The sequence below is a fragment of the Ascidia mentula genome, chromosome 8, assembly GCF_947561715.1.
Source record: "Ascidia mentula chromosome 8, kaAscMent1.1, whole genome shotgun sequence".
Taxonomy (NCBI): Eukaryota; Metazoa; Chordata; class Ascidiacea; order Phlebobranchia; family Ascidiidae; genus Ascidia; species Ascidia mentula.
The window spans coordinates 8,985,162-9,012,347 of record NC_138573.1 but is presented as its reverse complement, the minus strand read 5'-3'; the positions used below and the strand labels follow the sequence as shown (position 1 = coordinate 9,012,347).

The 27,186-nt window shown below is 36.1% G+C and overlaps 5 protein-coding genes across 7 annotated transcripts; 2 read left to right on the top strand and 3 right to left on the bottom strand.

The window, feature by feature from the left end:
- Positions 1–107: 107 nt before the first annotated feature.
- On the top strand, positions 108–2,044 carry LOC145912567 (uncharacterized). Its single transcript, XM_083000083.1, has 6 exons — positions 108–346; positions 480–670; positions 729–937; positions 1,027–1,111; positions 1,474–1,610; positions 1,670–2,044. Exons 1-6 carry the CDS (start codon positions 236–238, stop codon positions 1,945–1,947), a joined length of 1,011 nt encoding a protein of 336 aa, XP_082856209.1. The 5' UTR covers positions 108–235; the 3' UTR covers positions 1,948–2,044.
- A 1,795-nt stretch (positions 2,045–3,839) lies between these two features.
- LOC145911714 (uncharacterized) lies at positions 3,840–8,618 on the top strand. 2 transcript variants are annotated; one of them, XM_082999134.1, is made up of 12 exons: positions 3,840–3,959; positions 4,017–4,268; positions 5,281–5,357; positions 5,831–5,914; positions 6,160–6,328; positions 6,651–6,840; positions 6,904–6,993; positions 7,082–7,208; positions 7,346–7,452; positions 7,797–7,898; positions 8,024–8,068; positions 8,232–8,618. In XM_082999134.1, exons 2-12 carry the CDS (start codon positions 4,128–4,130, stop codon positions 8,255–8,257), a joined length of 1,158 nt encoding a protein of 385 aa, XP_082855260.1. In that variant the 5' UTR covers positions 3,840–3,959; positions 4,017–4,127; the 3' UTR covers positions 8,258–8,618. The 2 variants fall into 2 exon arrangements, with proteins under 2 accessions (XP_082855260.1, XP_082855259.1); XM_082999133.1 differs by having other exon boundaries at positions 5,819–5,914.
- A 197-nt stretch (positions 8,619–8,815) lies between these two features.
- Positions 8,816–11,831, bottom strand: LOC145911872 (uromodulin-like). The gene is made up of 8 exons (XM_082999316.1): positions 11,651–11,831; positions 10,986–11,179; positions 10,375–10,565; positions 10,053–10,193; positions 9,825–9,947; positions 9,479–9,629; positions 9,011–9,194; positions 8,816–8,940 (listed from the first exon to the last, which is right to left on the bottom strand). Exons 1-8 carry the CDS (start codon positions 11,829–11,831, stop codon positions 8,834–8,836), a joined length of 1,272 nt encoding a protein of 423 aa, XP_082855442.1. The 3' UTR covers positions 8,816–8,833.
- A 552-nt stretch (positions 11,832–12,383) lies between these two features.
- LOC145910196 (nicotinate phosphoribosyltransferase-like) lies at positions 12,384–18,549 on the bottom strand. Of its 2 annotated transcripts, XM_082997232.1 has the most exons (15): positions 18,372–18,549; positions 18,146–18,316; positions 17,953–18,032; positions 17,706–17,833; positions 17,490–17,620; positions 17,202–17,317; positions 16,881–17,086; positions 16,496–16,636; positions 16,174–16,258; positions 15,601–15,621; positions 14,888–14,968; positions 14,560–14,712; positions 13,699–13,841; positions 13,565–13,637; positions 12,384–13,260 (listed from the first exon to the last, which is right to left on the bottom strand). In XM_082997232.1, exons 1-15 carry the CDS (start codon positions 18,445–18,447, stop codon positions 13,183–13,185), a joined length of 1,683 nt encoding a protein of 560 aa, XP_082853358.1. In that variant the 5' UTR covers positions 18,448–18,549; the 3' UTR covers positions 12,384–13,182. The 2 variants fall into 2 exon arrangements, with proteins under 2 accessions (XP_082853358.1, XP_082853359.1); XM_082997233.1 differs by lacking the exon at positions 15,601–15,621.
- Positions 18,550–21,187: 2,638 nt separating this feature from the next.
- LOC145911495 (sodium-coupled monocarboxylate transporter 2-like) lies at positions 21,188–26,809 on the bottom strand. Its single transcript, XM_082998861.1, has 13 exons — positions 26,742–26,809; positions 26,553–26,656; positions 26,071–26,259; positions 24,924–24,989; positions 24,318–24,437; positions 24,091–24,245; positions 23,888–24,028; positions 23,523–23,741; positions 23,322–23,434; positions 22,797–22,954; positions 22,461–22,669; positions 22,179–22,285; positions 21,188–21,798 (listed from the first exon to the last, which is right to left on the bottom strand). The coding sequence occupies exons 1-13, from the start codon at positions 26,779–26,781 to the stop codon at positions 21,599–21,601; spliced, it is 1,821 nt and encodes a 606-aa protein (XP_082854987.1). The 5' UTR covers positions 26,782–26,809; the 3' UTR covers positions 21,188–21,598.
- Between the last annotated feature and the right edge of the window lie 377 nt (positions 26,810–27,186).

Below are 27,186 nucleotides of genomic sequence, written 5' to 3'. Positions count from 1 at the left end.
TTTTCTATACACTTTGGATAATTTGTTTTGGTTTTTTTGTAGTTGTTATATTTTCTTGCATAATTTAAAATATTGCAAGAGGTCATCATTGGATAAAGTCAGTTTTCAATTATAACTACAACAATCATCATTTTTAAGTACAATGCACTGTGTTCCATTCTCATAAAGTTTCCCTGTTTTTAGTCCTTGACAAATACTGTTTAAGCTGTTGTCTGTTAAATCATTGTGATGCAAAATGGTTGCCTCAGAAAAATCCCTTACATCCAAAGAACTGAAGAAAAGAACAGATGGCAATGAAATGGACATTAGCATGATGGGATTGAGTAAAGTTCCAGTGAAAGAAATTGTGAGTTAAAATAAATACCTATCTACATATATAATGTCACACTGCTGTAATACTTATAGTACAGACCAGATTTTTAAATGCACCCATATTTTTATATCAATAACAAGGATAACTGAACTACAATTGTCACCAGGCAGCAGTTACAAAGGCCAACACTGTGGATTTATCTTGTAATCAACTCACCATTCTCCCTGATATTTTTTGCAATATGCTAAAGCATCTGATCAAATTGGATCTCAGTAAAAACCAACTAAAGGAGCTTCCTAATGATTTTGGCAAACTTGAAAACTTGCAACATCTTGACCTTTATAACAATAAGCTGACGTAAGTTTAATTTTAAATTCAGACACACATCTTTCTTTATACGCAATGTGTTTTATAGGATTCTTCCTGTGTCGTTTTGCCATTTGCGTTCATTAAAATGGCTGGATCTCAAAGACAATCCACTTGATGCCGAATTTTCCAAAGTTGTTGGTGATTGTCTGGAAGATAAGCAATGTAGACAATGTGCAATTAATGTTGTTGCTGCCATGAAAGTGGTTGCTTCTAACCAAGAACGGGAAAGACAAAAAATGTTAACCCTAAGAAGAGGTTTGTTTGAATCTATTATTTCAATATTTGTAAAAATCTCACTGTTTTACAAGAATGTATTTGTATTTTCAACTTCTTTATGCACATAGAAAAAGAAGCAGCTTTAAAAAAAGAAGAGCAAAAGCTTGCTGAGGCCAAAAAGATGGAAAAAAGATTAGAAAAAGAACAGAAAAGGTTGGAAATTTCTAAATTAATTTGTTAGTTATCATTTTTTGGGGAAAAATTTCAAAAGTTAGGTTTGGTCATGACCCTTAGTTTGCAACAACCCTGATGTAAGGTCGAAACACATGTTAACATACATAAATATATTTGATGATTGATTGTATAATGTTTTTTGCCTTTATTTCCTAATAGTGGTCAGCATTTAATAATTTAATATTATTAAATGCCTGAATAAATCAGGTTCAAAAATCTATATAAAGAATAAAAAACTTTGCATAATCACTAAGGTCACACAGGACACCTATTACCAAAATTTTACTGATGGTTTAAAATATAAACAAGGTTTTTTTTATACTTTGTGATATCACGTAAAGGAAACAATGGATGGAACAGCAAAGGCAACAAAATGCAAACAAAACTGAAGGCCATGTAGAAGAGTTAGATGTTACCCAAAATAACCTTGAAACAGAAAGTGTAAAGAAAAGTGCACAGTCCAACGTGCTTGGAAAAGGTATAAAAATAAAAACATAAGTTCTGTACAAAGTAATATATATTAAATGTTTATTGCAGGGACATTGTTGATGATATTCATCATTGTACTTCTGGCAATAGGCATTGGGATGTTCATTTATTGTCAGGATGAAAGCCTTCAATCCAATGTGAACTGCGAAGCTTTTAACCAGAAGTTAAATGATGTGAACAAAATTCTAACAAAAAACACGGCCATTTTGTTGCAGCAGTTTTCTAAAGCATCTGCCAAATTTTCAAAATTTGTAACTTATGTTGTTCAGTTGTTTATGCAGAAGTTTATAATCATCAGTGATAAACTTTTAAACATGTGGCAATAAAAAACAGTGCAATTGTTGGACAATTACCTTTTACTTTTGATATTGCTACAAGTAATGCTGATGTACTTATTTTGTGGTATTGGGGAATTAAATTAATGATAAGTAAAAAATTATGATATACTGTGTCGTGAAACTGAAAAAGTTTGAAAAAATCTTGTAGATATATGATGTGATTTATAAACAGGACATGGCAAAGATTTTAACCATGCTCGCATGATTTCGCTGATACAACAACAAAGAAAATGATGCAGAATTTTCTTAAAGAAAATGGAAAAACAGAAAAGTTTTTCGTGTAATCTTGCAATAAACGTCACATTAGGTGAAAGCAGTTGCGTCAAAAGTGTGGATCGACCCCTTGACTTTTTGCCAATAATAGGCGTCATTCTCAAAATATACGGTTACGAAGGCAACATACCTCGCGTTCCACAATACCATGAGTGCGTGGCGTTGATCTTTGCTTGTAACGTGCGTGCGTGTATAGATCCAAGCCCAATTGGTGGAAGAAGGAATCTTGTCAATGGTTAAGAAGGCGATTATTCTTCCGAAATCGTGCAAAATTAGGTAGTCGTTTGACAAACTGCATTAGATTAGTTACGCGTACTTTAAACTATGGCTCAGGGCATAAAAGAGCAAATTTAGACTTAAAACAAAGTTTGAGTGAAAATGCAAAATACAAGAAAAACGAATTTGTACGCTTTTCGCTTCCGCTACCATTGTTTTTATAATTTAAATTCAAGCTTTCTGGTAAAAACATCGTATACAGAAAAAAAACCTACATGTGCAAAAGAAAAATGTTATTTTTTGACTATTTCGATCAATTTTGATCAACTGAAGTTTTCTCTTCAGATTCCTCCCCGACGAGCGGAATGCTAATTTGTTGTTCCGGTGCCGCTTATAACTTAGTTCAACTTCAAATCAACCAATACAAAAAATTACCAATAATTTTTTTTTCTTGTTTGACAGAACGCCATAGTATGATTGAAAAGAGATATGTTTACCTGCTATACGCTTATATTAAAGAATAAGAGTTTTCCAAGTTTTTGCAATAAAGTAAGGGTAGGTCTGTAAAGCAACGTTTTTACTTTGTATTTGATTTGAAGACATTTTTAGTAAAATGTTTAGAGTTTGATTAGGTTTAGGTATGTCAAAGAATTTTTATGTTTATTACAACATGATGCAACCGAAACATTTTGGTTGACTATCACCAACGGTAATTATTACATTGGATTAGCACACGTCGCATGCAATAACGTATGATTTAGAGTCTCTTTTATCTCATGTTGTGCTGGTTTGTGTCGCTACAAACATGTGTCAACTGACATTTGAGGGTCGGTGAATAATAAAATTCTATTAATACGCGCGTATACTGTACGTTTGTGAAACTGCATCCGGAGTTTTATATCATGCGGTCGTTTTTATCATTATGCGTTGCAGTTACGCAGTGACGTAGACGGAGTGTAATATCCTCGCGGCAACGACTTTATGGTGCGGTTGTGTTGGCTATTAATAAATACAATAGCCATTTACAGCTAAATTATGTGCATTTCACACGTCCAAAGAAAACAGGAATGTTAGTGTTTTTTGCTGGCTCAAATGTTTATGTTTCCTTTGCGCATTACTTTAAAAGTTACAACAATACAAAGCGCCCAAGATAGATAAACTATGCTGTCTGCTCAAAGTTTAAAGCAGCACACCTGTAGGTCACTACAGTAAAGGGAAGTGCTAGCTGTGACGTTAGGTGTCAGGGAAGTGGTTTAGTCGCCTTAGAAACAACAAATAGACCAAGTCGCCAGGTATCTACAGTATATGACAGCGTGGGCGCTTGCATGTATTGCTGAATACGCTGCGATTATTTATGGTCATCAGACGCAACACATGTTCGCATATACGTCACAAAATCCGTTAAACCATCAGGTGCCATCAGCTTGCCAACGAGATCACGTCAGCTTAAAGGTTAGATGATGCAGCTATTGCAGCGAAGGGTAACTTTCATTAAATGAACGTAACCACATGTGAGTTGGTGAGGTTTTCGTTTTTTGGCTGTAAACCAACACATTCGATGTTTTTAGCTACATCAGGTTTGCAACATCAGGAGCCAACATTTGATATTTGTGCTAAATGAAATCTTTCTAATAAGGCTGGAGCTAAAATTTGGCGGATCAACATTTTGAACCCTCAAAATGACTTCGGCTGAAGCTTCGACCCAGCAACTGGATCTTGCTTTATCCGAACTTGATGATATTTATAAAGAACTCAAGGAGTTAAAAAACGAACCAAATGCTTCTCATTCCAATTCAACACCACAACACAACAGCCAGAAAGTAAGTACTTAGTCACGTTGGAGACACAGATTACAGAATATATCAACACAGAGGGCTGTGAGAATATTTCAGGTGTCGACTAAATGACACAATAATTTCCGTTTGTCTGTCACCTACCTCAATACCGTAAACGAAATAGCAGATGCTTTCTGTGGGAAGTTTTGTCTGTAAACAGACGGTCAAGGCGAGTCCCTAATGCTTTGTTCGAATAAAACCTGCTCTTATACAGTCATAAGATTTTTTTTAGGTTGGCATCACGTTACTATAGTGAATATAAGTACGATATATATATAAAACTATATATTCTGCATACACCCAGATACAGCATATAGATTTTGCCCCATTTCCGAATATTTGGCGTACTTTATTTTGTCACGCCAGATTGCAGAACTCAAATAAATTCCATTGTAAATATTATGAATAGCCACAATGCAGTTGAAATATTTAATGTAGTGTGACCCAAAGTTCTTAGGGATATGAATAACGTTATTTTGTATCTTGCAATCTACACCAAGGCGTGTTATATCGCACGTACATCATTTGTTAAACGCGTCATTCATAAAGTGTGCTATCAGGACAACATGGTCTAGAAATCCAAAGCGACTTTTTCCTGTAGTGACGTCACCACAACACAGGTTGTTGAGAGTGACAACCTATTTCCAGGATGTATATGTACGCTCAGTTAAATTTAAATGTGCGCGATAAGCACTTTAGACATGGCACTTTGGCGATTTAATGTCCTGAGGGATTGTTAGTAGAGTAGAATCATTGGTAGGTCTATTGATGCAGAGTTCTTTGGGCTAGTTTGTGACTTTACACACGCTTTCTACAGGAACGTGTTAAAATAAACAGAAAAACTGATTCGCAAGAAATGTTTTCTTGACTCAACTATTTTAAATACGATTTCGCTAGGCTGGAATTACACGTGTTTAAATTGAACTACAGTTTGTTTGAGTCGGGTTGTGTGGCATTGTAATAACTGCAAAAAAACAGTCCCCGTTTTTTTTAATAGAATAACAAAGGACGTGTAGCGGTTGATGGACCCACGAAGACAGAATACAGCGCAACAACAAGCAGAGTGTCTCTGAGGTAACAGTTTACAACCAGAATTACAACTGAATATTAGATGATGTAAAATTATACGATGCTTATTTTGACTTCAACCTATCAAATACTTTTAATCTGCCTTTTACCAAGTTAAACATTGTATGACCCGGGTCCAAATATTTGCAATAAGTAACAATATAAATATCATTATATATTATATGTGTATCAATAATACCTGCTTTGATGAGAGAAGCCGTTCGCGCAGGCGTAAAGAGGACAGAGTGTCTCTGAGGTATCAGTTTACAACCAGAATTACAACTGAATATTAGATGATGTAAAATTATACGATGCTTATTTTGACTTCAACCTATCAAATACTTTTAATCTGCCTTTTACCAAGTTAAACATTGTATGACCCGGGTCCAAATATTTGCAATAAGTAACAATATAAATATCATTATATATTATATGTGTATCAATAATACCTGCTTTGATGAGAGAAGCCGTTCGCGCAGGCGTAAAGAGGACAGATCAACTACAAGCGACCAACGCACAATGACGTCACATCCGGAAGAGGTCGATTCTCACAGCGATTCCAGGTAAACAATACTTTTTTTAACACACGCGGTTTGGTATTTTCCTGACATTTAAAAGGCGCCGCGACACCCCTGGCTGTGTTCAATGCCGTCATAATCGTGCTGCCTATTGCGTCACAAACGATTGCAGTTTGCAGAATGCTGAATGAAAGAAAAATGAATAGTTGAAATACATCGTGACCCGCTTTATAAGAAGTAACGCCTTACGACAATCGTTCTGGAACAAATCTGTCTACTATTTGTTCAAGGAATAGCGGCTACGACAACAAACGCTTTACACTCGGTGAGGAAATTCCCTTTCCCCCCCCACCAGTTAACTCACCCCCTCCTCAAGATGAATATGTAATGAGGAGTGTTTTTGTCGGACATTCTGAATCAGATTACGACGAAGTGCCAAGCGAAGATGAGTTTCAACATGTAAGTTTAAAAAGACAATTTTTATGATATCGAATAAATGATCAAGTATCTAAATACACTGTGCATTCTGCATACACGTATGTCCACGGAGTTAAGCCAAAAAAGATACTAAATCATGTGTAGCAAGTCAGGAAGGTAAACCCGAACACGGATGTTACAACCGTTCTTAACACTCCCTGTGAATAGTACACCACCTACGCGCTTAGTAATGACGTACACTTTTACAACTGTACTTTTGTGCAAAACAAACACACGTCACTTAATTATGTAACTAAAAATGAATTGGTTCGTCTCTCTATCATAATTTTTTGAAACGATGTAGAATGCATCCTTGGCAGTAGATGATGAAATCCCCGATTACGATGAAATTCCGGATGAACCCCCACAGCAAGATGTCAACGGAACGTATGTTTCCATGGAAACACTCCCTTACCGAAAATCTCGCCTGTCAAGTCAAAAGGAATCACCGTTCCCAACCTACAGTGTAGTAAACAAAAGCGTACAAAAAGCATGTAGGTTTTTGTTATCTTTGATAAATTACGAGCTATTACATCACATATTTCTTTCTTGTGTAGCTGTTGCCGTAGAAATGCAGCCTATTACTCACAATTCCGCAAGTTTTTATGACAATTATCAATCCAATGAGACAAGAACGAATGGTGTTGGTGAGTTCTTCGCGCAATAGTTTGCATTGAAATTAAGTCACTTTAAGAAATCTAGTGTTACTCCTTGTTAAAAAAACTGCTTTTTCAGAAAAGTCGCAGCAAAACGGCAAACCATCACCGCCAGTCAACAACAACACGAATAAGCCGTCTGTGACGTCACTCGAACCGACAGATGACGAAGAATGGGATGATGAATCGGTGGACGAACGAAAAACGTAATCGCACAAAATGTGTAATTTGCCCCAGTTTACTTTCCATGATCAGTGAAAGTTGAGCTTTTCATGCTCTTTTTGTCACAACACGCATTCGACAAATGTTACTTACGAAGTCTGTAAATGATGTTGTTTTAAAGGCAAACAATCAACAAGTCGGTTTACATTTCCGCACCGAAACAGACGAATGGAAACATCCATCAAGTTGAAGAAGAAATTATCGATTGCACACAGGAAAAGCCTTCCCGTAAGTTACATAACACATTGAGCGCATTTTAGGTCCACGCTAAATGTTTTTTTCTTTTGTAATGTTATGGAATTAAAAAAACAATGTAATCTTTTTTACTTTTGAAATGAGTCTTGAAATATAAACTCACAACTTTTGGTAAACGCTTGACTAAAAGATACCAAATGTTTTGAAAAATTCGCTGCAAAACAAATACATTACAGCCCAAACGATAGACTGGTAGATTAACCAAGCTTATTTGTAGTCTGTGGCTTGTTTGTTTAACTAATCCAAGCAATAGAGTATTAATGATTTTGATTAAACCTGAATACGAGTTTAACATGTATTTGTGTTCTTGTCTGCAGATGAAGAAGGTGAATTTTTGTGTTGTCGTCTATTGATGTCACTTGGGATTGTCCTCGTGGTCGCTCTGTTTCTAGCTACTGTCATAATTTTCATTTATTACGGTAAGAACCACACTGCGATGTAACAAAAATGTTGGTGTTTCTGTAACAGTAAAAGTATTTTGTCAAGCATGTTGTCATCATGCAAACCTATTTTTATGACTATTTTTTGTTTCTTATACTGACAGGTATCTCACTGGACAGACTGGGTACCACGTTTTCCAACACACAAGGTAAAATAATAATATTTTGGCTTGATCGCAGAATAATGTTTACAAAAAAAAATGACACCAGAATCTTCCAAACATTTATTTTTTGGGTGAAAGTTTGCAAGAACCGACCTCTTAAACTATGCATTTGGCGATAAATTTCTAAATTGGACATTGTTGCGCACAGGCGGAAACGAAACAAATGGAAGTTGAAGCGAATATACTGGATTTTTCTAGTATCCTCAGCAAGCGGTTTTTCAAGAAGGCAACTTTCTTCAATGTACACATTCGATCCCCTATTTTATTTGTCTATAGTTTTATTTGTGGTTTCACTTCACTTATCCGTTAATAGTCGAAGTTGTGAATCTGTCTTCACATTAAATTCAGAATTGCATTCTATGAACGGCCTATACATAGGTTAGCACCCAAATCGTATTGCTAAGTTTAGTTGTTGCAAAAAGCAGCTTTTCAAACCTACAGTTGCGTCATCGTGCAAAAACATCGTGCTCTTATTTATTTGTTGACCTTTGCAATTTCGTCTTGTGTTTTGATTATTCTAAATGTTGTAAAATTAAAAAAAATGCCTTTGGTACTTTTGTGTAAAATCATCTATTATGTTACTATGCGTAAATGACATAAATCGATTTCGTCATCATCTTTTTTGAACAGTTTATTGAGAAATAAGTATAACAAAGCACAATCGTATCATGCATGAGGCACATTGGTACAGGAAATATGGCGAAAGCCGTAAGTGCATAAATCTATGACAATTCGCGACGAACAAACTTTTCACATTCTACGCCGATAACGACGAGAAACCAGTACAATGACAGCGATAATTGCACAAAGAGACGTCACTCCAAACACTACGAGAATGTAGATAAGGCTTTTTCTATCTGTAAAACAAAACAATTTAAATTTTTGATCTCTTTCGATAAGATTTCCTAGCGAAAAGCAAGTTCTCACTTCCAAGCCATAAGTTTCCTTCTACCCCTGAAGTAAAAGATTCTTCTAGTTTAATTTTTTCCACTCCATCATCGTTTGCAGCATCAGAAACGTATATTGGTCCGACTGACAGAATAGTTTCGCGGAAACCTTTTTCATTGTTTATTGACCGACGCTTCCTGCTCGCGCCATTGCACTGTGAGACCTGTTCGTAAATATGCAAACTGAATATAATCGGTGGCGCGGCATTTCGTGGGGGCCAAATGTTTTAAAAGTGAAAGGAAGTATTTTAATAAAAATATACCCACAAAGTGTATATTTCGAACTTTTTATCTTAGAAACTTGGGAGGGGCCATGACCCCGTTGGCTTCTGACAGGAACAAAAATATATCAAACAGAAACATCTAAAGCTGTTTAGATGAAAAGTGCAATTGTGTAGACGAATGAATTAAAACTAGCACTATCTTGTTAAATATAGGGAATAGCAACCTTGTTGCAAAACTGGCGATCAGAGAAGCATACGGTGACGAAGCAATGAAGGTAGACTCTAGGACTTGATGGAAACCTGAAAATTTCCGAATTAAATCGGAAATGACGAGACGTGCTTTTTGTCTCCACATCGATGATATCAATTGGACAACTTAAAATATAAAAATATAAATATAATGAGAAACGTTCAAAAAGCAAGGTCGGCAGCAAAGTTTGTGTAAACGTGATTGAAGGTACAAAGATTGGTGGGCCTGACGAAGTGTTGGATATTTTAAAACAGTGTGTTTCATGTAGTTTAAAACTTGCATATAACTGAAAATAATGCAACTGTAAATTTTAGACTAACTAGTTCTGGATAAGTTGCAAGTTAGAATCGTCTTCTGTGTTATTAGTAGGAGTCGACCAACATCTTTCCACTTCGATAACGGCAACGTTCGGACCTTCTAACAAAGAGATTCCAACATACAACCTAAAAACGTTTTTTGTTTACAACAATTCAAACAATAATTTTGACCCGGCAACAATTTCTCTAGAAAACTAATGTTCAATGGAATTAAAAATCTATAATTTGTACCTGGAATTCATCGAATATTCTGGAGGCTCGGAGTGTACTGAATCATAGGAAGAAGACTTGAACAGAAACATACCGACAGGGAACTCGCCGTGCCCAATACCTGAGAAGCTGCTGGTGTCAATCATAATGGTCCTGATTTGACTGCAAAGCAAACGACAGTCCATAAAAGTCAGACGGGTGCAGTAAGATGTCTACAGTAGTAAAACACTTAAGTGGAACCTGCGACAATCTAATTTACACAACTTTCATACTGTCGTAAATATTGGCCTTTAGAGGTCATGTGCATATCTTCTTCATCTTTAAATATCAACAATAGACTTGCCTCATCATTGGAGAGAAATAAAAATCATCCTGTCGAGTTTGTGAAGTTATTGAAACAAGATAGTCAAGCGGATAGACGCACTCCCACGGCAAGACATGTTCGCTCCATTGTCCAATCACCACCCCAGGATATCGGGTGTTTTGAACGTCAAACGATGTCACTTTGTTTCGGAAAATAACATGCGTCGAGTTCTGAAACATCAATGATACCATTTTTTTCAGAAGGCTTGTTGTGTTGCTCGCTATTCAACTTGGGGTAAGATGCCAATGTACCTTAGGCATTAATATGTGAACAAACCTAGAAAATTTGCTTTAACAATGTTTTGCAGTACAGATGTGACATATAACATAATAACAAAATATTTCTTTTTAACCTAAAATTTATTACCGTGTATGTTACTCTTACCGGTATAAACTCCATTTATGTGTCGATAACCACATGTGCTTACACTTAATAAGCATTTACCGAACATATATGTCACTACACTATAATACTTACACAAACAAACCATTTTACTGATCAGTTTTAAACCTCTCTTTTAAAACATTTTGTTACGACACAAAACCAATAATCCTTGCCAATACACAAGAATATTTTGATAATAAGCTTACCAGTGCCATGTTTGTGCCGCAGGTCATGAGACCTGTACAAATCGTCTTCATTATATCATCACCGTTCACTGAGCTTTGGTTGCAGGGTGTGGTAAGCTTCAAAGATCCAAAGTCAACTTTCGAAAATCCACGAAGTTCGTAAAATGCTCTTGGTATGGTTATGCACATGCTGTTGGGATCGCAAGTGACTTGCACTGTTGGAAATACAAAAACTCTTGTAAACTTTGGAAGCAGGCTGGTCCTAGTTGAAAAAGGGGCCTGTAGTTTGGCAGGAACATCTCCAAACTTGGTTTTGCTAATTGCGATATCCTTTTTTTTGGTAAAATGTGGGCCTCGCATTCTTTTTCCAACGAGACCGCATTTCACCGTTTGGGAGATAAAACAATCGGTTTTAATTGATTCGAATGAAATTATTTACCGATAAAACTGTGACGATTATCGAGTCAGAAACGCATACATCAGGTCATTCAAAATATTCAACAAACTTACATGCTCTTCTGGCACAGTTAATTGAGTATATGCAGCGTCATCAACAAATAATTTAAAACATAAAAGTATATTACGCTGTAAAAGAGTCAACTATGAAAAAACACTGTGTCGAAGCTAAAATAAAAACAAACTCCTTTAAAAACAGTTATTAGCACTTCTATGAAACGCAAGTCAACCTTGGTTTTGCAGCAAGTCGCGGAAATCGTTGTCAAACTGCATGGATTCTGGAACTTCAACGATGTCGCTTTCATCAAAATCTTGCGAACTGACATCCCGACGAAACGGCGAAGTTTTAAGACTGTGAGAGACTAAATATTGGCAGGAGATAACTACAAGTAAGACAGATATTCGAAACATGGTTACTTGCTACTACTACTACTCTTGCGTCACAAATGAATTAATTCGATAATGGCGGTATAAGCATCATTGCGTCTGGGTTTTGTGCATCGGCTGTTCTTCTAATTGTGAATCGCATAGACTCAGTAAATCTGTTTAGAAAACAAGCGCCGCACAGCTTCCATTGAAGGTGTGATTGGCAACTTATCAATGGAACACCGTAATTGTGGTGTGAATTAAGACACAGGCGCGCTAAATTTATTGGCCCATAAGCATTAAGTCAACAACTCAAATTCGATTTCTAATTTAGTGAATGCTAAACCTTGGGCACCAGTGCGGCCGACGGTGCAACTCAAATACGAACGGCAGTTGTCAAAACTAAAACAAGATATGTTCTGACTATTAAGTTATACAGTTTTTGAGCCAACATTCCGAAAATTAGTATTTTTGTTTTACAAATGGCGAACAATTGTTGAGGGACTTCTCTTGGCAATGTTGTTCAAGCACAGTTTCTTGCGCTAAAGCAAAGACGAGACAAACTGATCACCACCTCCAACTTTCTTCTTTGGTCTTGTTTTAATAAATTTTGCGAAACAAATTACGCACACACGATATTCGTAAATACCTCTCCAACGAGATCTACAACAGGAAACTAATTTCATGTTTTCTGATATGCCTTAGTTTTAAATGTGGGTCGGCACTAACATATGCGATATTAAAAACATCAACCATGTGAAATCGATTGACTGTGCTATTTAACAGAATCACACAAGTAAACATAAAAAGGTTCCGCGACAATAACGAAATGCATGGAATATATAGTGTCTTGCAACACCGGTTTTAAAAATCTTGGAATAAGGAAAAAGTTTTTTCTCAAAAGCAACACTATATTTGGCATAGGTAATAGGATTAAGTTGATAATTACAAAAAACCGAAAAGTTAATGTTTGTTATTGACAAGCGTGGAAGTAATGCAGGATGAAGCATTTCGACACTGAGGGATTTTCCAGTCATAATAATAGGGAAAATAGGGCTTGTTGACAAAAATGGGTTGGACCGATTAAAAAAAAAAACATGATGCTATTGGGCTATACAATGTTTAACCAAATATATAACTTCAAACAAAGCACCCTCTTATTTAGAGGTAGAAACCGAGAAATGCAAAATGTTATTACGTTCTGTGGCAAGAACCGACCTCTGTTAGTTGAAAATTAGAAAGCTACTATGTCGCTTAAAAATACTCTCTGTTGTAAGAGGATTAAATCGCCTGAATGGAACATGAATAATTGCATGTAGGCCTACAATATTATACCATACATTGTACAGTCTTTACAAATCAGGTTAGGCCTCTACGAATGTTTGGCGGATGAAGCCTAAGAGAGTTCTCCAACTGGGGCGTTTTGCAGCCAGATGTCGTGAAGAAAATGGTACATTTCATTTGAGACAGAAACCTGTAAGTTATAAATAAAAAGTTACGACAATAACGTTGAGGTGGAAATAACATAAAATTCATCAAAGCATGGTTGACTGAATTTTCCTTGTTGGCGTGTTGGAATAAAAATGCTACTTACCAAAAAATCCAAAAAAACACAACCAAAGTTCAGAAAAAATCTGCAAGCGTCGCTATACTTTTATTTTATCTTTGAATTATAATTATGGAATGTCATAGGCGGTGTGCTTAATTTATGTCATATTTAAGTAATACACCAAGACAAAAACAGAACTTAGGTAAAAGCATTGCAACAAAATTTTTACCTTGTAAGGAGTTGGGTTGAGCTCGCGCTTAATGTCAGGACGGAGAGTGCGCAAAGATTCCGAAGTTCGCTTTCTGTAAATTGACTTCACTTTTTAAAACGAATTTTTGAGCTTTTAAAAATTGAGTTATTTACTTCAGTTCTTTCAAGGTGGGAAAAGCTTTTGTGGTTCCATTCGGTCCCCATAACTGACTGTAAAGGTGTTCAACTTTGTGGGGAGTCACGTATGCTCGCTTGGACTCTACAAATGGATGACGGACGAGAATTTTTTCCCCCTCCTGAAAATGCGTAACCATAAAGTAACCATAGAACAAATTGTGTGGCGCATTTATTTCAAGTGATGTTAAATCCTGACTGCAAATGTTTTGGCCCAAATGCATATTTTTTAAATATATGCAAGGTTTTGAAAGTAAACCAAAGTTCTTTTCATCTACCCGTATGCGCAATCGTAGTAATTGCCCTCGAGAAGTTCAAATTTGCTATGTTAAAGTTATGTCGCAAATTAAGTCAAAGTATGCATCTAAATAAATATAAAATATGCATCTAAATAAAAGAAATAGAAAAGCCGGTTTGCAAGAAATGTATGACCTATTAAAATTAACAAGCATTTATTGGTTTCTTTCTTGCTGCCAAATGATAGTGTTTGTTTCATTAACCTTTAGTCTTATTAGTAAAAAAGTATCAAGACCCAATATAGCGGGGGAAATACTGAAACATCAGGACACAAGCCTGTGTACCATAGAAATCTGAGCGAATGTTAACGCTATAATTTATTGTAGTATTTCAATTTAAACATGTACCAAAAAAATAACAGATGGTTGCTTTGACCGTTAACATTTGCACAGATTTCTACAATACACAGGCTTGTATGTGGATCAAGTATGCGGGCCAGTCAGTGTCCTGGTGTTTTAGTATCTTCGGTACCACCGCTTGCAGACAATGCCCAGTAATAATTTTAAATATTTTTCAAACAAACCAGTTATTGTGGCGCTTTACCTCTGGCGATGGCTCGGAGCTTAATTGAACAAGATCAAGTATGGCAACACCTTCCTGAGAATACAAGCGGTAAACATTCTTTCGCCCTGGTAAATTGATTTTTCCCACTTCCTCGCTGAGCTTCATCCGTGGTTCGTTATTCACTGCGACCAACTGAAAAACATTTAATCATAGAAAACTTCCCTGTTGCCTCCCAACGTGTATTTGCTTATATACATCTTTACAAAACAATTTTTTCTGTTTATTAAATGTGAGTTTGGAAAAACAATGAGTTTAATGCAGTTTTGTTTGTTTACAAGTTTATGTATGAAGGCAAATATCACTATACTTTATAAACGCAGCCGAGAGCTGGTTGTTTCTGGCAAGTCACCAAATGGGTTCCTATTCCAAAACTGTTGATCTGATGTTTCTGAGAAAAATAAATTCATCGGTGTTAACCTCAACACAAAATTTAAGAATATTCTGTTCTTTTTTTATTTTTTAATGCATGGATTAAACTATTTATTCCTGTAAGGCAAAATAAATCTGATTTTGGCAACCAAACCATGCATATACTTGCAAGAAAGTTCAGATTACCAAACACGAAAGAACCAAATACTTTTCGTAATTTGACATGCACTAGTGAATGCAACAATCAAAATTAAGGTAAATTAGTTCCTCTGCATAAAACTTTGGTTGGAAAGGGCAAAGAAAGAAGTTAAGACAAAGTAAACAATTCTTTAAAAGTTACAGTTGACTGATTAAACCCATTATGAGTAAACTCCAAAAAACATTTTTATTTGTTTTTTGATACCACTGTGTAGAAACACAACTGACAACATAACCACATTTGCTGTCACTATGAAGTAAACATCTTTGTCATTCAGACAAATAACTATTGCATATTTTTGCATTGCCTGCTGCAAATCAAGTGCTTTGCTAGTTTAGTTTGGGAAATTCCGATTGCTCTAAGTTTGTCAAACAGGATGTTGCAAATTATATAGAATGCTCTCCTAATTATCTATATCATGCAGGATTCACGGCACATGCAAACATAGGCACCTGTGTGTTTCCATATGACATCTGCAAAACACAAGTAGTGTTTACATTCAAATTCAGTTTTAAAACATGATAAGCCAGACAAAAGCTGAAATGCCATAAATGCTTCAAAACAACATGCCCCATTTGATAAATTTGAGGAATAGTTTAACAGCAAGCCACAGGCAGGTATGTTTGATGTTTAAAATGCAACCTGTTCCGGGAAACAGTCTATGGCTAAATTGTAGCCATTTACACACCTTTGTTACCAAACAATATCTACCATTTCACACAATTCTATGTTAAATAGTTCTAACAACACCAAAAGCACATTTAAACAAGTTTGTAAGTTAAAGCTGTTAAAACTGAGTTGTTAATAAAGTGAAACAATCAATTAAAAAACATCAAATTTTCACTATCACCCTCAATCAATTTTCAGTCATAGTTAAAAGAGTATACTTTATGAACAGATAAACATATTTTAGTTGATCAGCTGTACTTCCAACTAAATACAGAGAAAATAGTGAGGTCCAGACATTTTTTTACAAAACAGTAAGCATGCAAAATAGGAAGAACCAATATATTATGACTTCACACCTGTTCCTTTAGGGAACGAAGAGTTTCTTCATTGATGTCGTTGCTGGCAACAATCATTAAATTCTCCACCCAGCTTCGATTAAACCTGATAAACTTGTCATTTCATAACACCATCAATACAAAATATAATACTATTTTGAACAAAGTGACTACTTTTGTATAGATTATCCGTTATGTAACCATAATCAAATTGGATTTTCATTAATGAATTTAAATATTCAAAGCCATAAAAATTTTATTGTTTTTAGTATGAATACAAATAAAACATTAAACAAAAACAAGACCAAAATTATACACACCACTAGACAAATGAACAGTTTACCTCTTGGCAATAACAGAGAAAGACTCTCTGCATTTTATTGAAAGATAGGCCAGATCTCCACTATCCAATCGAATACCAATGGTCCGGTATCCATAATCACTAAGAGCTAGGGTAACAGCAAGGAAATTTGGTAAACCACTCCTATGGAAAGTACAAACATTTTCACATTTACAGAAGTTTCAGGTGGTGAAAATATTGTTTTCTGGTTAACTTAAACACACAACATTCTACTAAATAAAAAGGTCACATTTTTTATCACACAATTTTATGTTAACACAACTAATACATATTTTTTTAGTTGTTCCAACTATTCTACATATATGTACAGTAAAATATCGGAGCTTTTACTTAATTTTCAGCAAAAAAATAATGTATTGTTTCTTACTTTATGACAGAGTATGTGTCAAGTAAACAAAGACAAGATGTGGGGAATGCAAGTGCGTAAGCTACAAATGCAGTAAGTTCTCCCTTGTTTGTTTCGCTTTCTGGTACATGTAATTCTTCACACACCAACAGTGACCATTTTTTTACACAGGAAATGAAGTCATCAGGTTTGCAATCTGTTGGGTTGCCTGGGTTTGGTAATAGGTCCTGCAAAGCAAGTTTCAGCTAAATAAGTCTCACAGATCAAGACAGGTGGCAGATACTACTTACTCACATACCTTATTGTAACACTGAATTTTAATTTACAGCATTTGCAACTAACCGTGTTGGGAAGTTCATCAAGTGATTTGAAGCTATTTACAAAGGAATGTGCATGAGTTCCACGTATTGGTATACCAAACATTTTTCCAGCTAAAACATTACTGGTCCCATCGAATCCTACATATTAATGATAAAAATTCTTACACTAAGTATGGCACTAGTTACAGAAACAATCTGAAAACAATGTCACAACATAATATTTTTTGTCAAATATGCATTAAATTGAAATTGTTTATTGGATAGATTTATGTTTAATTTCAAACTTGATTTTAAACTATGTTATACAAACCTCCAATATAACAGTATTTAGAAGCTGACAAACCACCATCTGGACCCTGAGCTCTTCTCAAACCAAACTCCAGTAGTTGGACTTTATCGCCAGCTGTTATCCGAAACCTGGCTGCATTTGTAGCAACAAGACTAAACATATAATTGTTATTCAATTAGATTGTTGAAGCTAAATAAATGGACTGCAATAACACCGCCACAAAAAGATATGATTTACCTTGCATAGTTTACCAAGTTTAGTAATGTAGTTTCAAGCAGTTGTACAATGGGAAGAGGACCCTCAATTCTCATCAGTGGCACTTTGGGAAAGACTGTATATCCTTCCGGTATTGCATACAGACTTACCTAATTTATAAGTGTATACAACAACTAGGCCGTTTGCCAATATACAAGAAGATTTTTGGAGAAAAGGTAAATTATATTATAACTTGGATATAGTAAATACAGTCGCTACTAAAAGGCACCTGTGATGTATCTAGTTTGCTGAGATAAATCCAAAAGTCTTCCTGTGCAGTTGGCATCACCTCCTTCAAATAGGCAATATCTTCAAGTAAAGCACAATATTGTTACTATTTATGTTAGAAATACATTGCAAAAAGAAATCATTTTTAGCAATTTGGCCACCTCGTGGCTCGATGTGGTGGTTTATTAACCTACCAGAAGGAGAAAATCTGAAGTTTTGCAAAAATCTGACACATTCCTCTAAACCTGCAAAGATTGTAAATTCTCCCCGAAAAGGATTTTTACGAAAAAATAAGTCGAAGACGGCAGTGTCATTCATTTTTCCTGTCTTCCAATATGCATATGCCATTGTTATTTGGTACAAATCTAAAAAGGATAAGCACATTAAGCAAGGATTTACCTGATACATTTATAGACGTACCTGTAAGTAGTGGCTGAACGACACTGTTCGAGGGGGATATTTCTGGTACATTGCCATTTGCTGTCACACCAGTCATGTTTTCAGTTGCAAAGACTGCTATAATTGACAAACAACCGTATTGTGCATACAATGCCAAGTATTTGTAGTTAAAAAATCAGCAAAATGTGCTTTTGCCCTACAAATTATTTCCGAAAAATAAGAGTATGGTTTACAATGTTAGCATTTAGCCATTTTACAGTTAGCAACGATCAATGAAGCTTAATCAGCTGGTTACAACGAAAACAAAACACGCTTAAACATAACTTGTAAAACTATACTTATTTCTAAACTTTAAATAAACCTGTCTGCAAATCAGCAACGATCCATCGAAATTTCCCAAAAGCAGAACTACAGTTGTCCCTGACCCTGACAGGAATTTGTTTTTGTTGAAGGGAAACCACCGTTAAACAGGTTACGCTTGAATGGAAAAGTATTATTTTTACATAATGAAAAAAAGTTAGTATGTGGAGACCAAAAACAAGTTTTTCACATTGCGTTTGGTTGTCGAATTTGCCAAATGCTAGACGAAACAGCTGCAAACGTTCTAACGATCAGTGGCGGTAGCCAGCCTAAACTTTTTGGAGCCATACGTTTATTGGAACAAACGAGCTCGAGTCTGCGGGCAAACAGGAATGTTGTGTATTTAAAAAAAAAACATGTTATTAATCTTTTAATCATATATGTGGGAGTAACCATAGCACCTTCCGCCCCATCTGGCTGCGCTTATGTTAGTTATTTTAAAAACTTGTAGGTTGAATTCTCACGCTTTTGTTTCAAACGTTGTATTAGTTCAAAAAAGGATGTGAATTACTTATTTATTTTTTACTCATTTGATTCACTATTTTGCTAATTATAACATACTAAAAATTTAGTTCCAAACCTTACCCACGTTTCAAGTAATTCAAATTTATTGGTGAGTTTTCTATCTCTTTAAATGCAAAAAGACGCATTTGATTTCCTGGAAGTCATGCTTGACGGAGAGAAATCAGGAGGAGCCAAGATATTAGATTAAAATACACAACAGCCGCCACGTTGTCGCATGGGCACGAACATAGACTGATGATAGATAATGAGATGTCATATTCAGCAACTGAAAATTTATCAAAAATTATGTAGATTGCTGTACTGACAATGATATACTAAACACTACCAAACAAAAGACGGCGTGAATAAAGAATAAATGTAAGAAATAAAAATTATATTTGCCTCAAACCAGAAGCACCAACGAGCGACACTTACATAACTTATAATTCACATTTGACGATTTAAAGTTTAACCACTAATCGCTCCAACACGCACTTCGTCCATAATCTAAAAGTCAATGGCAAAGTATGCAAGTTTGAAGCCGGTGAACGTCCTTGGTGGTGTCCGAAATGTAAGCCGGATTGACCGTAACTGTGTCATCAGTAATGACACCGGTATAAGCTATATTGTGCAATTTCTTATAGTACGAAACCTGTGCGAACTGATAACACTTTATTGTGGAAACTGAAACAATATTCCTATATTCACATGAAACCAAATGCATAATCTCTTTTTGATAGTTGCTGATCTCCACACTTGTCGTAATGGAGCTTTCAGCTGCAGTTTAATGCTCCTAGCTAGGTGATGGAAATGTAGAGAAAAAAAACTTGCTTACAGTGACACTCGAAAACTACTATAAAAAGGTTGAAAACAAGTGAAGAAAAAATACAAACTGTAAGTTACATCTCCAGGATTCCAATAAATATATATATTCGATATAAAATCATGTCATTATATCAACATGAAAGAATCAGCGTTGTTTTTTATTAACGTATGTATATGTTTTCTGCATGGATATATGCTTTGTCTGTGCAATATGCGCTTCTGGGTATTCAATAAAAATTGCATGTGAAAACAACACTTACATCCAAAGTATCGTTCACACTTAACGCTATATCGAATATTTTGTTAGGTTTGGCAGCAAACAAAATCCATTCGCACGACAAAGGGATACTCAGTCCTGTAGTTACAGAATCGCTGCAATTTACGTTTGGTATTTAATGTACATGACGCATCTGAAGTTTTGAGATGTGAATCACTATTTTTGTACAGTTAAAAGTACTTGCAATACTTGTATAATATTCCAAGTTAAATAAGCAAACCACCGGCAGACCATAGGAAAAAAACTCCTCATCCACGCCGTAAAAACAGTGTTTATGTAATCTCCAACCTTTGCTCCCGTCAATTTTTACGAATTATTTGAATTATTGGTCTAAGTTACATGCGAAAGCAAGAATTTTAATTCCAACGAAGAATGTAACTTAATCCAGCGCTATGTAATTTATAAATACAACACAAAGGGACTAAAAATGAAGGCAGTCGAGCGACTTTCAACTAGAAATTCTCGGTCATGCTCCATATCCTATGATACGACGCGAACGTAGATTCTGTCATCTTTACGACATGTCTTCCAAATGTAGTTAATGCCGCTCTCGTCTTCGGAGAAATAAACAGTCGGTTGTTTCTCAGCGGTCAGTTGAACAGGACAGTGGTAAACTGAACAGAAATTTAATTGCTAACGTTTTGTTAATAGGGCAACACTGCTTATGGCAACCAAAAGCAAAATGGAGTAAAAGCAACTTATCCACATCTTCTGGAAACGTCTACCAGACCGTGCCAAAATACATTATTTGGCCGGATGCCCTTAAATCAGTTTGCGTAATATATCACGTCCAATACAAAAGGTAAGTTAGAGGCAGAGTTTTTTCTGTCTGCTCTACAGTAACATAATAGCAACACCCTTTACCTCCATACTCTATCACGGTAAAGTTTTTCATTTTGTGTAAATAAATGCATCTTCGATTTGAAGAATAAAGCAGGAATTTTTCAATGGAAATATACAGCAGTTTCCACACAATACCAATAATCAAACAACCACACACTTCAACGAGAGAAAAGTCACAACACAAGTAAACGTTATTAATGAAAAGTTACTGCCACTTGCTACAACTTTTTTGCACTTATATCTATAATGCACTGTGGCCTAAAGCTAAACCATATGAAAGTGAACATCTTGCATTGCAACACCATAAAATATGGATAAAATACAAGTTTTGAAACAAATGAAACATTTTCATTGGGTGACATTGGACACAAGGTCTGTGAGGGTCTGAGTTCAAACGATCGTATAGTATTTGTTGCTTGTTTGTGCTTGGTTTGATTGGTTACGCAAGAATCTCTTTGCGTGAGTCTGTTGCAACAAGGGGAACTCCAGCTGCTGTATATCCGTTTCCATTTGTCGATATTTCATCTGTTGGTTCGGGAACCCCGAATCGAAAGAAAAGTCGAACTTTGTTGGGAAGGCGGCGGTTGTCAAACAGAGGAACAAAAAGTTTTGGGTCTGCTTTCTTGGGATCTTCCGCCCCTAAACAAATTTGAAATAGTTAAAAACAATAACTAGGGTTGTCAAAATTTTTACGAGGAATATCTTCGAAAATACAAATGTGCTTATTTCTAATAAAACGTGCCTTTTGCTCACTTGCTTGGTTTCTCATGTAAATGTGCCATTGTCCTAATGCGAATTATCAGAGATATTGCGCGGTGCTATAGATGGTTTATCGACGGCGAACTACAGTGGCTGAAAACGGTTGTATGTAAATTATCCTGCGAAAAATGGGTTATCATTATGACAAAATTGGACAAAGATTTGAAAATATATTAAATTTTGGCACCAAAAAGCAGCCTGTTTTGGGGGGGTTCAGACCAATGGTAATCCTGTCTATAAATGTTAATGTTTTGAAGCACCTGTGCAGAAAGATACAAGGATCCCAAATAAAACGGTGACGATAAGACCGAAGGGGCCGTAGAGAAGATGTGACAAAGCGTACAACCCTCCACTGCTATCCATATCACTAAAATGCAAATAGAAATTTCAATTTTGATATGTTATCCTTAACAGTCCATGTACAAATAATGACCAAAAATGTTACATTTCCTGCAAAATTCCAAAGCTTATTGATCATCCCAAATTTACATTTACTACGGCCTTTTTTTAACCACAAAATAGTAAAACACCGTAAAACCTACGCGTCAGAAACGCTAATTTCGTTCACAGTAGAATTGAAAACAAGGGTGGAAGTTTCGGTGGGAAGCAATGGCGTGGTTGTATTGACCGGACATTGATCAATAAATAAGGGTAAACGTCCGCTTTTAATAAGTGGACGAGGATGGAAGATGCCACCAATCACTATCCAGATGGATGATACGCTGCCAACAAGGACTCCAAATAATGCACCCTATACAAGACAAGATAATAATCTTATGATAATATAGTGTAAATTTTTACACACAGTTTGAGGGGAAAAAGTATTTTAACATTGCCAAAATATATGATTTTAAATTTACAGCACCAAAATAACCTACCTTGGCGTTGCACCATGGCACGAAAATTGCGAGCGTGAACAGACCAAGAATGGGGGAACCCAATGTGCCAAAAGAGACGTAAATAATTTTGAAAACAGTGGCGCCCCACAAGGATGCTAGATACGCGATGGATGTCACCACAAGTCCAAGAAACAACACTGACAAAATATATTTGTCTTTATAGAAAGTACTTTAGTGGAAAGCAAAAAAATTACACAAGGAGTTAAAGATATACGAAGTATGGCATGTGTAGTATTACAACTTTTATATTATCGTGTCACCGATTATATCTCATGGTATGAGGTTGGGATTTAACAAATATAAATGAGTGCATATAAGATTTTTGTATTGAACGTTCTGAACATTTCTACCACTTGATAAACACTTATACTAAAGATTGACATAACTTAAATGTTTTCTTGGTGTATGAATTTGATGATTGAGCAGGTATGTTTTTATCCCACCGCCGTGTGTGGAATAAACCAAATGCACTTAATTAGGTTTTTTTTAAACAGACAAACTCACCAAACAATTTACTGAAGGTAAGTTGGCTGTTTTCTTTCATGTTTGGCCAGCGCTTTAAAACAAAGTCTTCAAGCAACAGATTTGCCAATGCATTTATACCTGATGATATTGTGCTGCAAAAGTTTTGTTTTTGTGATTAAATAATAACCGCGATACCAAAATATTACAAAATGTTTGGTGATAAGTTATGTACCACAGCACCTTAAAGTTCCGCTGTACGAAGCTGCGACGAAAATTCCTGTAAAACCTGGCAAGTTCTTGAAAATCAGTGTTGAAAGATAAGGAGCAAGTTGGTCGGGTCTGGCCACTTTTCCACTTCGTAACGGGTCGCATCCATGAAAGTACGCATACATTGCCAAGCCATTGCCAAGGGCCAAAGCGGAAAGACCAGCAAAGAGGAATGTCCCTAAAACCATGGATCTGGAAGACATGAGCATACATTAAAACAACTTTTTGGTACCAAATGTAGTCCAATTCTACTTTTGAGCTTCACACGTGTGATCACCTGCAATAGCCTCAAGCAATCAATTTGCGTTACCCCACACAACACGACCCTTGTTACTCACTTTCTGGCGTCGGCGAGTGATTTACAGGACAGATAGCGTTGTGGGATAAGTTGATTTGAGCAAAGTCCACTGAGTCCGACGACGATGGAACCAAACATTCCCGACCATGAGGTAATCCGCAAAGTCGGGTCAAGCCGGAAACTGAACAAAATAAAAGAATGAAGAAGCCAAAAATATTTTTAGCCCCATCGCCTGATACCTACTCGAAAATACGTGTCCGCCCTCCTTGAACAAGAGCCGAGAAAAAGTTGTCCCAGCCACCGATGAGGACCAAAGTTTGAACAAACATTGAAAGTACTCCGACGAAAATAAAACTCGTCTGAATCGCGTCCGTCCAAATCACTGCTTTTACTCCACCCTTAACATACATGTGTACATGACAAACAAAAGCCCAGATCAGATCCTACCCCACATCTCACTTAAACCTCACCGCGGCGGTGTAGAGTGTACAAATCAGACTTGTCAAAGCGATTGCCCAGTCAAGCTTGATGGGTGTAACGGCACTAAGAGCAAGTGCTGGAGCGTATATAGTTGTGCCCATGTAGACAATCTGGAAGGTAAATATGATGTTTTTTTAGTCTAACATGTTTTATTAATTTGCACACCACGCTTTTTTCATTGTTTTACCAATCATGGTCTCACAAGACCATCATTATTAATTGGCATATGCAACACCTTGAGGTGTATTCGAAAGGTTTTTGGCTACTTGGCTACCCAGATAACCCCTTTTAAGGATTTAAACCTTTTTATGCTTCTTACGGCAATACTGACAGATTAATTACAATCTCTCGCCTTTTTCCCATGAAAATTAATCAATGAAGCGTAAAAAAGATGGGATGGGTTTGGACCTCAAAAGACGACAAAAAGGAGAATTAGGTTTTGTTCGCTTTAAATCTAATATCATCCAACAGATGTACCAAGACTTTATTGCGTTAAACTTGAGTAATAAATACCGAGATTTGCGCAATTTCTGTTATTATGCCAAATGATATGATTACGCGCTTATATATGCTTATTTAAAAGAAAATCATATTGCCATGTTGAAGATGCTGATGCCTGATGTTATCATTCTGACCGTTTTGTTGAATCTCATTTCCAGAAGCTGAAAAACAATTAAATGCCCGAATGTTTAAAGTTGCAATAATGCAATAGATAATACGAAAACTGCTTTTTAGGAATAGATTGTATTATTACGTCACAAGCGAAATATTCAAATATATTTGCCTTTTGTTATCGGTTAACGTTAAATAAGAGAGTGAAAAAGTATTATTTACTTTTATTTAAAGAGCAAGAACAATAAGTTTTAATAGCCAGTATATTTAAGTACATTATATTGCACAGTACTGTTAAATGAGTTTAATAAATTACAAACATTGCAATAAACAGTAATATTTTTATTGTCCGCATACGCTAATTGAACATTGTCCTCACCACAAACCGAAAGTGGTTAGGAAGCCAACCTGGGCCCATATTATAATGACACCAACTTGGCACATTTGGAAAAACACGCATACAGCAATTATTTGGTTTATTGCGATTAACGAATTCGTCAATCTCATCCCGTTTACTTTACAATTTTTATTTCAATGCCCGTCGAAGTAGAACTAATCCAACGTGATAACGAAAACGCTTTGTGCGACGCCTGGTGCTTCTGTAATGATTACATCAAAAATATTTGTACAATTATACATTTTGCACCGTACAGCAATGAGCAGCTTGTGTCTGTACAGATTAATGAACAAAATTGATTGCCAGAATATTTTCCCTTTCTTTTCCCAACACAAAAACTAATAAAGATAACCTTTGCGTTGAATGTTTGAAGTTGTTATAATTGGTTGCTGGTTACGTTAATCTATATATCATTGGTTCTCAAGCGTTCATGATTCGCTACCCCCTGACAGTAAAGCTCAGGGGCCTTTCGCCCTGCGAATCCATTAAAAACGTGGAAGGCATGCAAAAAAAGAACCAAACAAAACTAATTTAAAAGTAATTTTATTTTATTTTAGGCAATCAGTTTAAGGCCTAGTATGTAAGAGTAGAATTTTCATGAAAGTATTATGAAGAGCAGAAATGTGCGGACCACGGGTGGACCACAGGCCCCCGTTGAGAAACCCTGGCTTATGTCGATCTCAAACTATAAACGTACGGGACATGCGGCGCAGCCAATCACCAGCATACCTTACCTCGTATATAGAAGTGAGCTTGAGGTTGTAGAAGAGTGGCACATAGTAGATGTATCCGATAGATGCTGTAATGGCAATAGCGAAGACATACCAAAAAGTGACGGGTCCAAATATATAAACCTCCGTTGGGTAGCCGATGACTGTGATGGATGACAGAAATGTGACAGCAATGGAAAATCCAACTAAAACCTGCAACACACTCAAGTTTCAAGTGTGAGCCGAAGTATTTGGTTCCAGCAGCGTGAACATTTTTTGTTGGTTTAGTTTCGGTTTGGGGAAGTTGTCTGTAAACTGAGGTCGAAAACAAAGGTTACGGATTATTTGGTCGAAGGTTTAAAAGTCTGTTCTCGGTAAACATACTCATGAACTTTCACCCTATAGTTGTTTTTTGGGATTTTTTTGCGTTTTTTGTAAGTTTCTCTCTCGTGCATTTAAAAATCGTTACGTATTATTGGGCCAAATTTTTAACACATGTATTTTACCGGCGACAGCTTCCTTCCGCCAAAGTAATAGCTTTCGGTCGATGTGCTCTTGCGATCTTTGACAGCATAAAATATTCCCACGATCAACGGAATAAATAAAGATACTAAACAGAAATATATAAAGCTTTATTTTATTGCTTTTGCTTTGTTAGAAAATGTCAATGACGGTCGAAAAAAGGGTGTACTTACGAACAAATACCAAGTAATCCGACACACTGAAAGACGACATTACAGAGGCTGTTTTCGTTTTACAAAACACTCCTATAGATTCGCCAAAAAACAAGAAAATCATATTATGTTTTTTAAAACATATGCTGGGGTTAACCTTGCACACTCTCGAAATTATCTAATGGGCATTTCTTGCGCAGTATCCGCTGCAAATGCCGCCAACAAAGCGTAATTTTCTGCTTCAGTTGCTTGCCAACATTGCATCGTTTCCCGTACAAAACACAACAAACGGCCCCGTTGCTCTGTTTGCTGTGTTTTGGGATCTTATGTACGTTCCCTTTGTCACGTACAGGTTGTTGCACCATCTGTTCAAAAACAAACGACAAACCTGACGTTCAAGATCAGCTCACCACGTGCGCTAAATATATGTTTTTTCCGAACTTATTGCCCGTAAATGAAACCGTGA

Excerpts from the sequence above, each read along its gene's own strand:
- LOC145911495 (XM_082998861.1), bottom strand. The coding sequence starts at position 26,781 with ATGTCGTCTTTCAGTGTGTCGGATTACTTGGTATTTGTTC. Across the intron at positions 24,438-24,923 it reads GCATCAGCATCTTCAACATG|ATTGTCTACATGGGCACAAC; the intron begins GCAATATGATTT and ends TTTACCTTCCAG. Across the intron at positions 24,029-24,090 it reads GGGCGGACACGTATTTTCGA|TTTCCGGCTTGACCCGACTT; the intron begins GTAGGTATCAGG and ends TATTTTGTTCAG.
- LOC145911714 (XM_082999133.1), top strand. The coding sequence starts at position 4,128 with ATGACTTCGGCTGAAGCTTCGACCCAGCAACTGGATCTTGCTTTATCC. Across the intron at positions 4,269-5,280 it reads CACAACACAACAGCCAGAAA|AATAACAAAGGACGTGTAGC; the intron begins GTAAGTACTTAG and ends TTTTTTTAATAG. Across the intron at positions 6,994-7,081 it reads GACAAGAACGAATGGTGTTG|AAAAGTCGCAGCAAAACGGC; the intron begins GTGAGTTCTTCG and ends CTGCTTTTTCAG.
- LOC145910196 (XM_082997232.1), bottom strand. The coding sequence starts at position 18,447 with ATGACTGGTGTGACAGCAAATGGCAATGTACCAGAAATATCCCCCTCG. Across the intron at positions 17,621-17,705 it reads AACTTGGTAAACTATGCAAG|TCTTGTTGCTACAAATGCAG; the intron begins GTAAATCATATC and ends TTATATGTTTAG. Across the intron at positions 16,259-16,495 it reads TTCTCTGTTATTGCCAAGAG|GTTTAATCGAAGCTGGGTGG; the intron begins GTAAACTGTTCA and ends CAAGTTTATCAG.
- LOC145911872 (XM_082999316.1), bottom strand. The coding sequence starts at position 11,831 with ATGTTTCGAATATCTGTCTTACTTGTAGTTATCTCCTGCCAATATTTA. Across the intron at positions 10,194-10,374 it reads TATTTCTCTCCAATGATGAG|TCAAATCAGGACCATTATGA; the intron begins GCAAGTCTATTG and ends TTTGCTTTGCAG. Across the intron at positions 8,941-9,010 it reads AGGAAACTTATGGCTTGGAA|ATAGAAAAAGCCTTATCTAC; the intron begins GTGAGAACTTGC and ends TTTGTTTTACAG.
- LOC145912567 (XM_083000083.1), top strand. The coding sequence starts at position 236 with ATGGTTGCCTCAGAAAAATCCCTTACATCCAAAGAACTGAAGAAAAGA. Across the intron at positions 938-1,026 it reads AATGTTAACCCTAAGAAGAG|AAAAAGAAGCAGCTTTAAAA; the intron begins GTTTGTTTGAAT and ends TTATGCACATAG. Across the intron at positions 1,112-1,473 it reads TTAGAAAAAGAACAGAAAAG|GAAACAATGGATGGAACAGC; the intron begins GTTGGAAATTTC and ends TATCACGTAAAG.